This window comes from Gorilla gorilla, chromosome 6 (assembly GCF_029281585.2).
Source record: "Gorilla gorilla gorilla isolate KB3781 chromosome 6, NHGRI_mGorGor1-v2.1_pri, whole genome shotgun sequence".
Lineage (NCBI taxonomy): Eukaryota > Metazoa > Chordata > Mammalia > Primates > Hominidae > Gorilla > Gorilla gorilla.
In genome coordinates, this window is record NC_073230.2 from 138,775,317 (window position 1) to 138,793,322 (window position 18,006).

Here is an 18,006-nt window from a genome sequence, read left to right on the forward strand (position 1 = left end):
TCTAGAGGGCAGGTTGGCAATGCATATCAAAGTCTAAAAGGTGTGTATCATGCCCTCCAGTTAAACACAGATGTACATTGTTTATTACAGCATGCTTACAATAGGAAAATTGGGAACAATGTAATTGGTTAAATTATGATGGTGTTTAGAATTTATATAGGAAGACGAGCAGCATAGCCCAAAAGAGATGATTCCGTGAACTGTTAGACACTAAAAATGATGATTTGCTCTTTATTGCAGTGAATTATATTTGTGGTATGTTAAATTAAAAAACTGATTGTAAAGTAGCATTTTTTATATACTGTAATTTGAGGAGTTTAGGGCTTTATTTTTCTGTTTCTTTTGGGAGATTTAAAAAAATTCTGGGAACACAGAATTGAGCTGATTTATCTCATTTTCTATAACATTAACATAAAACATGCCCACCTCTGTGTGTATAGAACTTTGGAGGGATGCACATTAAAATCTTAACACTGCCGGGCATGGTGGCTCACTCCTGTAATCACAGCACTTTGCGAGGCTGAGGTGGGTGGATCACCTGAGGTCAGGAGTTCGAGAGCAGCCTGGCCAACATGGCGAAACCCTGTCTCTACTAAAAATACAAAAATCAGCCAGGTGTGGTGGCACGCCCCTGTAATCCAGCTACTCGAGAGGCTGAGGCAGGAGAATCGCTTCACCCTGGGAGGCGGAGATTACATTGAGCCGAGATCATGCCACTGCACTCCAGCCTGGGTGACAGAGCAAGACTCGATCTCAAAAAAAAAAAAAACAAAAAAAACTGATTGTAAAGTAGCATTTCTTATATACCGTAGTTTGAGGGGTTTAGGGCTTTATTTTTCTCTTTCTTTTGGGAGGTTTTTTTTTTTTTTAATCTGGGAACACAGAATTGATCTGATTTATCTCATTTTCTAAAACATTAACATAAAATATGCCCACCTCTGTGTGTATAGAACTTGGAGGGATGTACATTAAAATATTAACACTAATTATCTACACATGGTGGCATTATAGGTGATTTTCATTTTCTTTATCTAAATAAGCATGAATTGCTTTTATAATAGAAATACAAAAACTATTTTCCTATTTTATATTAAACTTGAATATTTTAAAGTGCAAAGTTAGGCCGGGCGCAGTGGCTCACACCTGTAATCCCAGCACTTTGGGAGGCCGAGGCAGGTGGATCACCTGAGGTCAGGAGTTCGAGACCAGCCTGACCAACATGGATAAACCCCGTCTCTACTAAAAAAAAAAAAAAAACAACCAAATTAGCCGGGCTTAGTGGTTCATGCCTGTAATCCCAGCTACTCGGGAGGCTGAGGCAGGAGAATTGCTTGAACCCAGGAGGCGGAGGTTGCAGTGAGCCAAGATCATGCCATTGCACTCCAGCCTGGGGCAACAAGAGCGAAACTCCGTCTCAAAAAAAAAATAAAAATAAATAAATAAAGTGCAAAGTTTGATAATGTTTCTGCTTTGTTTTACGCAAAGATTACTTTATGTTAACATGAAGATGTCAACAACTCTCTTTTTCCCCCCTTATTTTCCTCTTAAATAGATACTGTGTGTTGGAAGGCACACTACTAAGTTCTTTACAGGGGCATCTCATTTAATCCACCTTTCTGTGTGTGTGTGTATGTGTGTTGTAAAAAATTCTCATTTTATAGTCAAGGAAGCAGAGCTCAGATACAGTTTATAGCCATAAAGAACAAGTACATTTTACCGGACATTAATTCTAGATTTCAGAACATGTGGGTAATTTATGGCTTCCCTGAAGTGATAAAATTCTAGAACTATCAAATTGGACTGTAATAGAGATAGACTTGGGTTAACCAGACAGCTCTATTAATCATCTTATCTGCACTTAATGGTATAGAGATAACTTGATATTGATGACCCTAACTTAGAAATCTATATAGGATCCTAAGATACATTCTGAATCATCTAAAGAGAGTAAATTATATTCAATATTGTTCTAATATTATGTGTTGCACTATTTTGTATCTTTATAAATGAGAAGGTTAGCATGATTTATTGGAAAGAATACTAACTCAGAGTGAGAAGATCTATTCTCTAGTCTCAATTCTACTACATATAACCATGGTTCTCACTTTCATCTTCTGATGAAATATATGCCCTCCTACCTTAAGGAGTTAGAGGAAGAAAAATAAAATTTGGTGTAGGAAAATGTTTTGAAAACTAAAGCATCACACCAAGGTATTATTACTAATTATTAATGTTAATTATATGTATTGCCTATATTCATTTTTGAATAACCTGAACATACCATCTCTCAGCCATGCTTTATTAGAGAAAGTTCATGAACCAAGAATTTTAATTTTTCTCAACAATTAAGTGGGACAACACAGGTGGCTTTTTTTTTTCTTTTCCCTGGTGTCTACGAAAACAAAATATTTTTCAGATTGAAAATTGAGGCATAAATAGCCGGGCGCGGTGGCTCACGCCTGTAATCCCAGCACTTTGGGAGGCTGAGGTGGGCAGATCATGAGGTCAGGAGATCGAGACCATCCTGGCTAACATGGCGAAACCCCGTCTCTACTAAAAATTAAAAAAAAAAAAATCAGCCTGGTGTGCTGGCACATGCCTGTAGTCCCAGCTACTTGGGAGGGCAAGACAGGAGAATCACTTGAACCCGGGAGGCGGAGGTTGCAGTGAGCCGAGATCACACCACTGCACTCCAGCTTGGGCGACAGAGTGAGACGCAGTCTCGAAAAAAAAAAAAATTGAGGCATAAATAGAAAATGAAATTTATGAAGCAAGCTAGTGACAGATAGAACTTAGGGCTGCATTCATATTGCCAGTGCTTTTTAAAAAATCTTTTTTGTATAAAACTGTATTGTGTTCATTATTCAGATTGACTCTTTCAGCTAGTCTGCACTAAACATTTACTTTTTTTTGTTTTGTTTTGTTTTTTGTTTTTGAGACAGAGTCTCACTCTGTCACCCAGGCTGGAGTGAAATGGTGCGATCTCGGCTCACTGCAACCTCCACCTCCTGGGTTCAAGCGATTCTCCTGCCTCAGCCTCCCAAGTAGCTTGGATTACAGGCGGACGCCACCACGCTAGGTTAATTTTTTGTATTTTTAGTAGAGACGGGGTTTCACCATGTCAGGCTAGTCTTGAACTGCTGAGCTCAGGCAATCTGCCAGTCTTGGCCTTCCAAAGTTTTAGGATTACAGGTGTGAGCCACTGCACCCAGCCAACATTTACTTTTTAAAAGAATTTTTTACTTGCCCCAAAACTCTCAAACTTGTCTCCTACACATATAAAAATTGTACATAGCAGTGTCTGCAGTTCTGTGAGAACTAAATGCTCTGTTCTTTTAGGAAGCAGCTCTCTTGGTTTTTCTCTTTTGTCTTTTTTGTTTTGTTGAAAGCATGATTCTTTATTAGTAAATAGGATGTTTTACCTGAAAAGTTTCTGTTTTTATTATTATAACTATATTAAAGTTTTTAGTCTCTTCTTTTGGTGCCATGACTTGGATTATAGCCCTCATTTTGGCAGGGGGGTGGGGGGTGGGTCTGCGCATTAGAAAACTACCTAGCTCTGTGATATTTTTAGTTATTAAATGAAAATTTGGATTTCTAGGCACCTTTAAGAATAGTGGCTGGAACTTATTCTATACTTACTCTATATCTGTTTTAGAATTGGAGGAGGTTGAGATAAAGCTTAGCAAAAGGGATCCTTAGTTTGGGGTAGGTTCTGTAACCCCAGAATTCATTTACAATGAAGTCTCCTTTTTCAGATTTTGAAAGTCAGGTTAGTAAATTTCTTTTAGGATACTACAGACCAGGGCCTAGTGGATGGGCTAAGTCAGTTCCTCTCAAACTTCAGAGTGTGCAGCAGTCACCTGAGAAGTGGTGTTCAAATGCAGATTAGGAATCAGTAGGTCTGGAATGGGCCTGAGGTTCTGCCTTGCTGGTGAGCCCCCAGGTGATGCCAATGCTGTTTCTCAGACTATGCTTTGAATTCAAGGAATTGCATAGCTTCTTGCAGAGTCTTTAAGCAATAATTATGATTTTGCTAGTGGAAAATCAGTTCTGCTCTTTACCAGACTTGGGTCCTGTAGGCGTCTCTTGTTCTTGGGAGGTGGTAAATCTCTTTGGAATCTGTATTAGAAGACATCCAGGCAAAGATATAATTATAGAAGAATCATCACTGGAAAGACCTGGGCGGTATTATTGATTAAAATCCACTCTTCTTTCCCTTCTCCCTTCCCTCACCTTCCTTGAACTTACTGCCCTCCTCTTACTGTCACTGGGGCAATCTTTGTTGCTTTAATATTCCCGTGGCATGATGATGCAACAGGATAGTAATTTACAGCAGTTTCAGGTAAACCTTCTGAAATGTTCAGCAGAGTGGTTGCTTCATTAGGAAGGAGTTATTCACACAGCTTTTGAGATGTTTTACTTAGAAAACAGTCAGTTAGTTATCTGCTTAGGTTTTTTGAGAGTTTTGTTCTGTTTTGAAAAAACATCGGTCTCACCTCTTCTACCCAAAGAGTAGAAAACATTATGCTAAGTGAAATAAGCCAGACACAGAAGGAAAATATTGGGTTTCTAGAGTTGGCAAAATGATAAAGATAGAAAATAGAAGTGGCTGGGCATGATGGCTTATGCCTGTAATACCAACACTTTAGAAGGCCAAGGCAAGCGGATCACTTGAGGTCTGGAGTTTGAGACCAGCCTCATCAACATGGTGAAACCCCGTCTCTACTAAAAATTTTTTTGTATTATTTACAAAAAAATTAGCCAGGTATGGTGGCAGGTGCCTGCAATCCTAGCTACTGGGGACGCTGAGACAGGAGAATAGCTTGAACCCAGGAGGTAAAGGTTGTAGTGAGCCGAGATCGCGCCACTGCACTCCAGCCTGGGTGACAGAGAGAGACTCCATCTCAAAAAAAAAGGAAAAAAAAAGAAAGAAAATATAAGTTACCAGGGACCATGGGGAGGTAGAAGTCAGGAGTTATCGTTTTAATGGGCACAGAATTTGTTTGAGATGATAATTTTAAAGTTCTAGAAATAGGCCGGGCGCAGTGGCTCATGCCTGTAATCCCAGCACTTTGGGAGGCCAAGGCGGGCAGATCACGAGGTCAGGAGTTTGAGACCAGCCTGACCAACATAGTGAAACCCCGTCTCCACTAAAAAAAAAAAAAAAAAATTAGCCGGGCATGGTGGCAGGTGTCTGTAATCCCAGCTACTCGGGAGGCTGGGGCAGGAGAATCGCTTGAACCTAGGAGGTGGAGGTTGCAGTGAGCTGAGATGGCACCATTGCACTCCAGCCTGAGAGACAGTGTGAGACTCCATCTCAAAAAAAAAAAAAGTCCTAGAAATAATTATGATGGTTATACAACATTGTGAACATATTTAGTGCCACTAAATGGTACATGTTACAATGATAATGTTATGTTATGTGTATTTTGCCATTATTTTACAAAATTTTTTTGAAAAGAAGGGCTGGATAAAAAGTATTTTACTTTGGTGGTTCTCAAAATTGGCTGCATAGTAGAGTCACCTAGGGAACTTAAAATCCTAGTGCCCCGGCCACACTCCAGACCAATTAAGTCACAGTCTTCAGGGATGGATCTAGGCATCTGCAGTGTTTAAACTCTCCAAGTGATTCCAGCATGCAGGCAACTTTGAGAACCACTATGATGGATCACAATTCCAAACTGCTTCTCCATACTGTAGTGTCAGAATTTACTGGCAAAGCAGGCTCTTCTTACTGTCTGAAATTATCAAAAAATGTTTACATATATGATGTCTTTCCATGTTTAGTAGGCATAATGAAATTAAGAGAATATATATGGGCCAGATGTGGTGGCCCATGCCTGTAATCCCAGCACTTTGGGAGGTCGAGGCAGGAGGATGGTTTGAGGCCAGGAGTTTTGAGACAACCTGGGCAACACAGCAAGACCTCATCTCTACTAAAAATTTAAAAATTAGCCAGGCATGGTGGTGCATCCATAGTCCCACCTACTCAGGAGGCTGAGGTGGTAGGATCACTTGAGCCCAGGAGTTCAAGGCTGCAGTGAGCCATGATCATGCCACTGTACTTCAGCCTGAGCAAAAGAGCGAGACCCTGTCTCAAAAAAGAAAGGAAAAGAAAGAGAGAATATATACTTAACAAATAAAAACACTGGATGTGTTCTTAAATAGAACATGGCATATTGTGAGTAAAGAATAAGGGTATATTCAGAAATACTAAAGAGAAGAAAATAGCCATATAAATTACTTACATAGGATACAACTTGACTAAGGAAATATTTACATTTATATGACAATTAATATCCAGAGCAGATTAATATTTTCTTCATATTCATAAGAAAAAGATAATTAGAAAAATAAGCAAACATTATAAGCAGTTCACAGAAAGGAAAAATAACCAGTAAATATATAAAAAGATTGTCAACTCACTAGTAATGGAAATTAAAATAAGAAAACATTTCCCCCATATCAGATGAGCCAAAATAAGAAAACTTGATAATAAGGCTGGGTGCAGTGGCTCATGCCTGTATCCCAGCACTTTGGGAGGCTGAGGTGGGTGGATCACTTGAGGTCAGGAGTTCAAGACCAGCCTGGCCAACATGGTGAAACCCCGTCTCTACTAAAAATACAAAACAATTAGCCGGCCATGGTAACGCATGCCTGTAGTCCCAACTACAGGTTGAGGCAGGAGAATCACTTGAACCCGGGAGGTGGAGGTTGCAGTGAGCCGAGATCACACCACTGCACTCCAGCCTGGGTGATAGAGTGAGGCTGTCTCAAAAAAGAAAAAGAAAAAAAAAAAGAGAGAAAACTCGGTAATAAAATGTGGAAGAGGATGAATGGGTATTGTCTGGTACTCTTAGTGACAGTGGGATTGGCAAAGTCTTTCTGGAGGACAATTTGGCAGTGTGTTAAAATGTTAAATCCATATACCCTTTAATCAGCAATTCCACTTTTCTGAATTTCTGCTAAACTGATTTCATAAACTGTAAGCAATCTAAATGTTTATCAGTAGGGGAATGGCTAAATAAAATGGAAATTCTATACCATGGATACTAGGCAACTGTTTTTAAAAATTAGATTATTCTAGTTGCACTACCATGAGAAGATCTCTATGACAAAATGTTGAGTGGAAAAAACAAGTTATAAAATAGTGTACAATATGGTACCATTTGCGTTTTTCTTTAATCACATAAAACTGCCTTTCTAGCATGTATTTATGTAAATGTATAGAATTTGGCCTAGAAGGAAGGCTGTTCATCAAGCTCATGCCTCTGGATAGGAGACTGGATTGAGGGAGGATAGATGGCAAAGAGGACTTTGACTTTATCTATATTATTTACATTTTTGTACAGAAGAGTACAACAAGCATAAGGTAACAGAAACTAACCAAACTGTCTCCTTCAAAGAGAAGGTAGGACTTTAAGTGCATTTTGATTAAAAAGAGAGAGAAAGTTTGATAGGTTGGGGGTGCCAAGATACAGAAGCAGAAGTCTTGCCTTGAGAGAGGAGTCTAAATGAGTGTCTCCATTGACTGGCCTTCAAATTCACTAATTCTGAAGTTACGTTGATCTTTTCTCCAAACTTGCTCTTGTGGTTTCTATGGGAATGTGTTTTTAGGGAAAATGAGATTAAGAGAAGCCAGTGTTTTGCTTGGCACTAGTAGGGAGTGGTGTTTCTGATAATAACCACCATAGTCATCTCTCTGAACAGAGATCAGTACTACAAATAATTCCCAATATAGGGCAAATGAATCACTTTGCTTTAGCTCTTTAATGCCCTTTAAATATCCATTCAAATATAATTGGGTCTGTCAGCCTGGACAGTAATAATTTTAAGTTAAAGTAATGTTGCCACAGTCTGAAAAATCTCCATTTTTCCTTCCCTGCTACATTCCTGTTTTCTGTAGGCTATACAAACATAACCATTCAACATGGTTTGCTTTCACCTGCCTTCTCTTTAAATTTATTATGTATTCTCTGACCTCTTCAGTAGAGGTGGAGTTGGCATATATGTTGGTCTGAAAGACCTTTTCTTGGTAATTGAGCCTAAATGGACATCAGGAGCCTCAAAATCCCTAGACTCAGATAAATGCAGAGCAAAGATAGAGGGAACAAGAGGAGAGGGTATTTGGAGGATGTGTAAGGATAATGCATTGTTGGATAGCAGAGAACTAACTGAATTTACAAAGGAAATTTCTAGCATAGCAAGAATTTTTTTTTAATTGGATAAGACGTTTTAGAGTTTTAGAGAACCTTTTATTTTAAACCTATCTGTGGTTTCCACATAATCTTTACTTTTCACTGACACAGGCATGAATTTGATATCCTTATCTTTGCTGATTGTCCCGGGAAGTGGTAGTATTTTCTATTCTTTGCTGATTTGGTGTGGCTATACTGACCAAGCTAGAGTACCTTAGGCCCACCTAGAGCCCTAAATCAGAATGAGAGTCCAGGAAAGCTTCTTCCAGCCCAATTAAAGGACGGTCTGAGAGGTTAGGCTTTAGCTTTGCTGATCCTGTTGATTATCTCCCTGTGGATTAAAGACAAACCTTCCTTAACAAGCACATCAAGAAGCTCTGGTTTCCAGAACTCTCCAGGACCAGTAATTAATTCAACTGGTAATGAGAGCACAGTTCCGAATTCTGGAAAGGAATCATTTGACTCTTCCTGTACTGGACTGCTAGTTTCCCTTTATTAATAGTCTCTTTAGCCTTAGCACTGTTTATTTGGGACAGTATAAAAAGAACCTGTAGGAAGATTGCCTTTTTCAGTGAAGTCAAATTATCTCTTAAGCATTTAAAAGTAAAAAATACCCTTCATTCCCAAAATGTACACACCTGAAAAACAAACTCTTATAGTAGAAAATACCTTTTACTTCTTTTGGTATAGGGGCAAATTTTATATGCTTGATAATTAGCATTTTTAAAAGCTATGATCTGCTCCTGGATTAGAACTTGTATGCCAGCAGCTGATTTCAGTCTGGTTCCATTTTTTGACTTGATGGGGTTTCTGCCTGTGGAAGTAACCTTCTTTTTGTGCTGTTTCTGTTTCTCCTGCCTCACATATTAGCCTCTAGGATCATCTTCCTAAGAATTTGAAACATTTCTCATCCAGAGATTTCCAGCAAATAAATCATCTTTGAAAAGTTTCCCAGTTCTGTCTTTCCTCTAATTATGGTTACCCTTTTTTATGACAATTTCCATTAGTAATCTGCTTGTACATCCCCCCACCCCCCGCTTTTTTTTAATTGAAGGGAGAGAAACAGTGCATGTGCGAGAGGGAGCTGCTTGTATTGATACGTATTTTTAATGCTCAAGGACCGAGCAGAACAAGGCACCTAAACTTTCTGTACATTATGGGTGGGTTGGTAATAGCTTGCCATTGATCATTGGTCCAAATGATCAATTTGTTCCTTCTTGGTTCTAGCACCCTTTATTTCTCATCCTCAACCTTGTTTCAGATACATATAAACTCATTCTTCTGCCGCCTTCTGCTTTTTTCCACTTTACCCATCCTTGAAAAACTAATGATGAATGTCTTAATGTACATTACAGTGTGTTCAGTATTAGTAAACCATTTCAGAAAGCTAGCTATTTGTTTGCATTGGGAGAATAAATTCCCTATTTTCCCTGATTTAAAAGTAAAATCTCATTTGCCTTTGAAATATTTATTTTTGGCAAATGGTTACATTTAGACTTTGATAGAAACTTAATATAGATTGAGTACCCCCTGCCTGAAATGTTTGGGACCAGAAGTACGTTGGATTTCATATATTTTTGGATTTTTTTAACATTTGCATATACCTAGTGAGATATCTTGGGGATAGGACCACGATCTAAACACAGAATTTATTTGTGTTTTATATACACCTTATGCACTATAGCCCGATGGTAATTTCTTAGGTTATTTTTAATAATTTTGTGCATGAAATAAAGTTTTGACAGCGACTTGAGGTCATGGGTGGAATTTTCCACATGTGACACTTGAAACATTCCAGATTTCAGATCTTCAGATTAGGGATGCTCAGCCTCTCCAGATTAAGGATTAAAACTGTGCTGGATTAAAGCCATGATGTTTCTGAGTCCTTATTTGTTTTACATTTAGAGTAGTTTTATTTAATAGATTTGAAGAGTGGATGCTTAAAGCATCTACTTTTTTTAAAAAAAGAAACAGCTTTTTCTTATTATAAACTCAGAATTACCAATCAGTTGCCAAAGAGCTATGGTGCACCTAAATTTTATAACAAATTAAGCTCTAAATTTTAGAACAAAAGTTATGAATACTGGAGAAGTTGCTGAAAAAAGATGGCTTGATGACTGAGGTAATAATAATAAAACTTCTATTAATTAATATACCTGCTATCTCAGCCTCTTAATTGACCTTGTATATTTGCTATTATTACTATTTTGCAGATGAGAACATTAAGATTCAGAGCCAACTCTGAGTCTTGTGGTTTTTTTTTTGTTTGTTGGTTTGTTTTTTGTTTTTTGTTTTTGAGATGGAGTCTTGCTCTGTTGCCCAGGCTGGAGTGTAATTGAGCGATCGTAGCTCACTGCAACCTCCGCCTCCTGGGATTAAGCGATTCTCCTGCCTCAGCCTCCTGAGTAGCTGGCATTACAGGTATGTGCCACCATGCCTGGCTAATTTTTGTATTGTTAGTAAAGATGGTGTTTCACCATGTTGGCCAGGTGGGTCTCAAATTCCTGACCTCAGGCAGTCTGCTCTCCTTGACCTTCCAGAGTGCTGGGATTACAGGTGTGAGCCACCAAGCCCGGCCCTTGTGTTCTTTTTGGTAGAAAGAGCTAACTTAAGAGAAGTGAGTCTGAGTGCACTGACTCACACCTGAAATCCCAGCACTTTGGGTGGTCGAGGCAGGAGGATTGCTTCAGTCCAGGAGTTGGAGATTGGCCTGGGCAATGTAGGGAGACCCCTTCTCTACAAAAAAAAAAAAAAGAAAAGAAAAGAAAAGAAGGAAAAGTAAAGAAAAAAAATAGCTGGGCATGGTGGCATGCGCCTTTAGTCCCAACTACTGAAGGCTGAAACAGGAGGATCCCTTGAGCCCTGGAGGTTGAGGCTGCATTGAACTGTGATCATGCCACTGCACTCCAGCCTGGGCCACAGAGCAAGATCCGAGAGCGAGAGAGAGAGAGAGAATGAACGAATAGTTAGTATATGTTCCACAAAGAATGTAGGACTTTCTGGGCACTAAAGAATGAGTGGCGGCGTTAGAATAGTAGCATGGAAAATAGTCCAGCCAGGGGACAGAACAAAGGCAAAGAAGCGGGAATGGGCTTAGCAGCTCTTAAGACAGTGCAGAGATTTGTCTGATGGAGGACCAAGGCTGAGTGGTGGGAATTAATGGGAACTGACTGTAGTGTGAGGCCAGATTGTGGTGGGTCTGAAAAGCTGGGCAGAAGGATCTAGTTTAGTTGCCATAGTTAAAAGACATTTGGAGGTGTTTTGAGCATTGGAGCTATGTAGGTAACATTTAGGAAAACCTCTCCGGCAAGGATATGTGGGAAGAGGGAATGAAGGGAGAACTTGGAGTTTCCCAAGAAAGCCAACTAGAAGGATACACTAGCCTTGGGCCAAAAAGTTAGAATAAAGGTGGGGCCGGAGAAGAAGGGATAGACACCAGAGACGTTTCAAAGAAAACAAAAGAACTGGACTTGCAATGTGTGACTAGGTAAGTGATGAAGGAGAAAAGTAAAGATAACTTTGACATTTTTAGTTTGAGTGGCCGGGGAAAGGGTGGTTTTCTACTTGCTAAGATAAAAAAGTTGAGAAGACAAGTAGATTGGAGAGAGGGTAGGGTAGGAGTTTAAGTGAAGAGGCTGATGCTGAGCCCACCTTTCAAGTAACATTGAGTTATTGGAACTCAGTTGGAAGGCCTGGTGGGAGAGCTGAAGGAAGACTTGAGGATGAAAGGTATCCACGTCCAGGTGCCAACGTGACCCAGAACTGAGGAGCATAAGGAACTATTGGTGCAAATAGGGTGAGGCGTCAGAAGTGAAGCGATCACCAGAATTAGGGAATATAGAGGGTTCCAGGTGGATCTGAGCAGACTCTTGTCAGTCTAGTATTCTCCACAGTGAGTGCTTTCTGATCACTTTAGGATTTCTGTTTTGTTTGTTTGGTTTAAGACAGGGTCTTGCTCTGTCACCCGCTTTAGGATTTTTGTTTTGTTTTGTTTTGTTTTGAGACAAGGTCTCACTCTGTCACCCAGGCTGGAGTGAAGTGGCACCATCATGGCTCACTGCAGCCTTGACCTCCTGAGCTCAAGTGATCCTCCTGCCTCAGCCTCTCTAGTAGCTGGGACTACAGGCACGTGCCACTGTAACCGACTGAGTTTTGTATTTTTGGTAGAGACAGAGTCCCACTGTGTTGCCCAAGCTGGTCTCAAACTCCTGGTCTCAAGCATTCTGCCTGCCTGAGCCTCCCAAGGTGCAGGGATTATAGGCATGAGCCACTGCACCCAACCCACTTTAGGATTTTGTTAATTTAGAATTATTTAGCCTTCTCATTTCATTTTCTCCAGACTCTCCTAGGTATGAATATAAAGAATTCTGCTTTTTGGAAACTGTTAATGGTATTCAAAGAAAAGGGAGTTTATGAAAGTCTATATCAGTTTATTTAATCTATACCTCTGAGAAAGCCATTTTTTTTAACATGAAGAAGTATAAAATATTGTGTGTGAAGATTAAGCCCTTTCCTGCTCTATGTATTTGAGCCTAGAAAGACACACTCCCAAGAAATTAGAATAAAGGGAAAAATGACTTTGAGATGTACTTTCTTAAAATAACTGAAGTAATGACCGCATGAGCCAGCTGATGGGTTTTTAAATGGATACGTTTCTATCAGCCTGCTGCTTGATGCCACAGCCAAATATATATGGAGTGTATTATATCATATCCTGTAGGCAGGAGACTGTCGGGGCATTGGGGGACTTAGAGAGGTGAAGTGGCAGGCTTGGCACAGGAATTAACAGCATGGCTACCGTCAACCAGAACTTTATTAGGTCAACATTACTGATTGGGTTCATGGTTCCCTATTATGTAACAATTTGTATCATCTTCTCGTAAAATAATATCTAATATTTATTATAAGAATGATAAGAATACCTGATATTTATAGAAATCTTTAATATTAAAGTGTTGCTGTACTCATTCTCTCATTAACACTTAATTATTCTCATTTCTGTTTTTTCTTGTTTTACTTTGTAACTACAAATCCACACCCCCGAGTCTGATTCATTGCTAAAAGTGGCCTCTTTTTGGTTTTCAGCTGCAGGGGCAGCATGGGTGCATCCTTAGTTGCAGGATGCTACTTATATCTGGAGTGCTATAGACCACCAGGTTAAAAGGAAAACAGTAGGTCTGGGAAGGAGGAATAGATCATAACTTGATAAACTGCTTTTCTTGCCAGAAATCATTATCAGCGATTAAGAATATTCACAAAGTAGACCCTCCCCCAACACACACAGAGTGTGGTTACTGTGCCAGGAAATAAGAATGGCAGTTGTCTTTGTGGTTTAAAACCTGTTTGGTCTGGATTTGATTTGTAAACTAAATCTGAATGAAGTCCATAATGCATTTAAATTCGCACATGCTTTACTATGTCTATATGTCAGACTCATGGACAGTGGCTTAGCTTACTGGAAAATTTCTAGAAGAGTTTTAGGGTTATTTTCCCTTTTTATTAAGTTAAAGGCCTGTTTGTTTTCCTATATTTTATAATCAGCCACTTTATTGAATTCTCATTATTGTTTGTAGTAGTTTTTCATTTGATCTCTTTGGAATTCTCTAGATATAAGGTGACTTCATCTATAAATAATAATGATTTTATCAGCTCACCTCTTATTTCTCTCTTATCTAATTGCATGGATTCCTACTTCCAGAACAGTGTTGAAAACACCCCGAGTTTGGCACCTTACATGCATGAAAACTGTAGAAGGGAAATAAGCTATAGTACCAGTAATATCTTGGGAAGCAGAAATTAAACTTAGGGGTAGATATTCTTACTCTTAGAGGAACAAGTCTACAAAATGCAGCCTAAGGTGCACTTTACCAACATATTTATAATTCTCAACCACCCATGGAGATATAGGAACCTATGGAAAACAGTGGGTTTTCATCAGTCACATCTTAGAATTCTCTGGGACCTTCCTGGAAACCTCTCTGTTTTATAAGGTTAGAATTTAAGGAGTCACAAACACACCCCAGATGTCTTTCATGAGTATTGATGACCACACTGTTCTCTTCCAGGCCCAGCTTCGGGCATTTATCCCAGAGATGCTCAAGTACTCTACAGGTCGGGGAAAACCAGGCTGGGGGAAAGAAAGCTGCAAGCCCATCTGGTGGCCTGAAGATATCCCCTGGGCGAATGTCCGGAGTGATGTCCGCACAGAAGAGCAAAAGCAGAGGGTGAGAGTTCCTCTGACTGAGTTGCCTGGTTGCTTTTCCATCCTAAATTAACCACCTCAATTTTTGTCATTTCTACATCTTGTGCTAGAAAGTCTTTGTGTAATAGTTAAGCCTGTCCCTCCAAAGACTGATGTTCTTTGATTTATAGCCTTTTCCATTTGTCGCTCCATCACTATACTATAAAGAGAAGACTGGGTTGAGTTGATGAATTTAAAATGTGTCTTCGGGGTTGCCTTTTGGAGCAGTTTTAATTTTATGAAGTGCTTGGGAAAGTCAAAGAAACTTGAGGTAAAAGTATTAATCACTTTGAACACTTAGAAATGCTTTTATTTCTGGTTACTAAAAATCATTGTTGAAAAATGTAAATATGGAATTAGAGGGATATGAAGTCTGCCAGCTGAGTCTGCTAATAACAAAACTTTTACAAGAAAGACTAAACTACCTACCATTCCTTACTTTTTTTGCGTATTTATTTTTCTTTTCTTTTTCTTTTTCTTTCTTTTCTTTCTTTTTTTTTTTTTTTTTGAGACAGAGTCTCACTCTTGTTGCCCAGGCTGGAGTGCAATGACGTGACCTCGGCTCGCCGCAACCTCTGCCTCCCGGGTTCAAGCAATTCTTCTGTCTCAGCCTCCCGAGTAGTTGGGATTACAGGCATGCACCACCATGCCCAGCTAATTTTGTATTTTCAGTAGAGATGGGGTTTCTCCATGTTGGTCAGGCTGGTCTCGAACTCCCGACCTCAGGCCATCCGCCCTCCTCAGCCTCCCAAAGTGCTGGGATTACAGGCGTGAGCCACCATGCCTGGCCACGTATTTATTTTTCATTTAGCTTGGAAGTTTACTGAGAATCTTAATATGCCATTCTTGATCAGAATAATCTTTCTTTGCAAGAAGTTTAAGAGTTTGGCCTCAGGTTGGAATAGGGTGTAAACTAGACTTTGATCAAGAAGAAACCAATGAGAAGCCCTCTTTGATACTTCGTACTCAGCTTCTTTCTACCAGAACCAGTCTGTGGGAGGTAATCCTAGGAGAGTCTAATAAGAGGTTTGGTTTGGTTTGATTTGATAAAGAAGTAGCTGTTTATTGCATATTGGGACTAAATAACCAAAGTTCTTTGTGGCTTAATGTGCTTTTCCGGTCATTTGGTGACAGGTTTCATGGACCCAGGCACTACGGACCATAGTTAAAAACTGTTATAAACAGCATGGGCGGGAAGACCTTTTGTATGCCTTTGAAGATCAGCAAACGCAAACACAGGCCACAGCCACACATAGTATAGCTCATCTTGTACCATCACAGACTGTAGTCCAGACCTTTAGTAACCCTGATGGCACTGTCTCGCTTATCCAGGTAAGTAAACCTGAGGGCTACCAGACTGTGGCTTCTGAGATGGATCAGTGGGCACCTCACCTCAGACTAGGGAAAGTTTCCTTTGTGCGAACTCTTGTATGAACTTTATATAGCTCCCCAAGATCTTCCTACCTGAAATTGATTTCTGAAGAATAGTTTAAATTCTTTGCATTTGCTAAATACAGAGCTATGAGTAGCTTCCTGGACATTTCCAAAACAAAGCACTTTTAAAGGGCTCTTTTTTTTTTGAGACAAGATCTCTCTCTGTCATCACAGCTCACTGCAGCCTCAACCTCCCGGGCTCAAGTGATTCTCCCTCCTCAGCCTCCCGAGTAGCTGGGACTACAGGTGTATGCCACCAGGCCTGGCTGAATTTTTTTTTTTTTTAAGTAGAGATGAGGTCTTGCTATGTTTCCCAGGCTGGTCTCAAACTCCTGAGCTCAAGTGATCCTCCTGCCTCGGCCTCCTAAAATGCTGGGATTACAGATGTGAGCCACCATGTCTGGCCTTAAAATGACTTCTGTTTTACAGTTTCACTCTCAGTGATCAGGGAATATTCCTTCTGAATGACCTCTTCTGAGGTAAAACACAATTTGTTGATTGGGAACCTCTAAAGTTCAGATTGAGGTGAGAATAGAAAGTTGGTTGACCAACACTGAGCATGGATGTGGCGATGTGATAGCTTTTCTCATATGGACTTATTTGGTTGAAGTAAAATTCTGAAACTCGTGATAGTCTCTGAACTATGATTTTAGTGAGCTATGATTTTAGATTTCACATCATAAGGCATATTCTTTGTTATCTGCTGAATTTGGGATTAAATGAGTCTTAGCTTCTGAGTAAAGAGGTGGAAGGATCCATCCACTGACACTTAACCACTTTCCATATTTTTCTTTAGGTTGGTACGGGGGCAACAGTAGCCACATTGGCTGATGCTTCAGAATTGCCAACCACGGTCACCGTTGCCCAAGTGAATTATTCTGCCGTGGCTGATGGAGAGGTAAGAAAGAGATTCCATCTGCATCTTCTTAAATACTTGAATGTATAATGAGGGAAAAACAAGGGTCCAGAAGATGGAGTAGCCTGCATGTCTGCGGCACTCTTTCATTTAAACCTTTTAAAGAGCATGAGACCATGAAAGTTTTAGAAAGTGTCTTATGCTATGTGTATTAATTGTAACAATTAAGATTCATGGATTAGTATGTCAGGAACTTAGAATTTTACATTTGAATGTATAGCATTTGGTATTATACACAATACAAAGGGATTATCCCTTTACCATTTTTATGCTGTGAATCCCAAAGAATTTCATCTTTAGTCTTTATGAAAAAAAAAAATGACGCATTAAAACTGGAACTGACTAAGGGAAGCCTTCTTTGAAAGGATAAATATGTTTGCAAGTCAGTAACATGATTTATTACATTTTAAATATGCCTTTGAAAAGATTTCTTAGGAGAATTCTTCCTTACCAAAATTGGGATAATTATGGGACATTAACCTAAAGACAGCCAGCCTTTATTGATCACTTGGTGGGCTAAACACTCGACCCTATGAAGTATAAAGTTCTGTTATCATCTTCACTTTAGAGATGAGAAAACCGAGACATAACAGAGCTTAGATGATTTGCCCAAAGTCCCATAGCAGTGTTGAAGCTGGATAATGCATTGAGAAAAACATTACCTAGGCTCTGAGCCATTGGTGAAGATGCAACAGTGAAGGAAGGGGTTTGTTACGTCACCATGAGTGTTTCCCTTGAAGATACTGATGTGGTGTGCTGAAGTTTGAAAAATAGCCAACAGATGTCAAACAGCAGTATCAGAAATAAAGCTAAGAGTATTATCTCACCCTTGTTGAGAGCCATGGAGCATTTCCCCTTAGAACACCACAAAGTCACTTTCATTTGTGCCCCTCAGGAGAGGGGGAGAACTGGCAAAGGCCGCATGGCTGGGAGATGGAGGGAGAGTGCACCACAGGCTCCTTGGCCAGCCTGCATGTGCCAAACCCCTGTGTAGCTGCAGCTGTGTGGAGTTGATTCGCACAGGATCCTTGCTGTCATGGGACTCCAGTCTAGTGGGGAAGAGAGATGTCTACGTGAATGAACTCTAGCCTTCCTGTAAGGGATGCTGCAAAGCATATGTGCCTCCTTTCCACCTAAGGAGCCTGGGAAAGTTTGGGACACTGAAAAACTTGGTTATTGGGTGAGGAAAGGTGAAGGTTGACAGGACACTTACT

The 18,006-nt window shown here is 39.8% G+C and overlaps 1 protein-coding gene across 12 annotated transcripts in view; it reads left to right on the forward strand.

Moving 5' to 3' along the window:
- NRF1 (nuclear respiratory factor 1) overlaps positions 1 to 18,006 on the forward strand; it is a 145,312-nt gene that overhangs the window by 83,000 nt on the left and 44,306 nt on the right. For all 12 annotated transcript variants that reach the window (XM_063708766.1, XM_063708764.1, XM_055392262.2 and 9 more), the window contains 3 exons: positions 14,267 to 14,425; positions 15,577 to 15,774; positions 16,673 to 16,774. In XM_063708766.1, the coding sequence (XP_063564836.1) occupies positions 14,267 to 14,425; positions 15,577 to 15,774; positions 16,673 to 16,774 (459 nt within the window). The remainder of the gene's footprint in view (positions 1 to 14,266; positions 14,426 to 15,576; positions 15,775 to 16,672; positions 16,775 to 18,006) is intronic.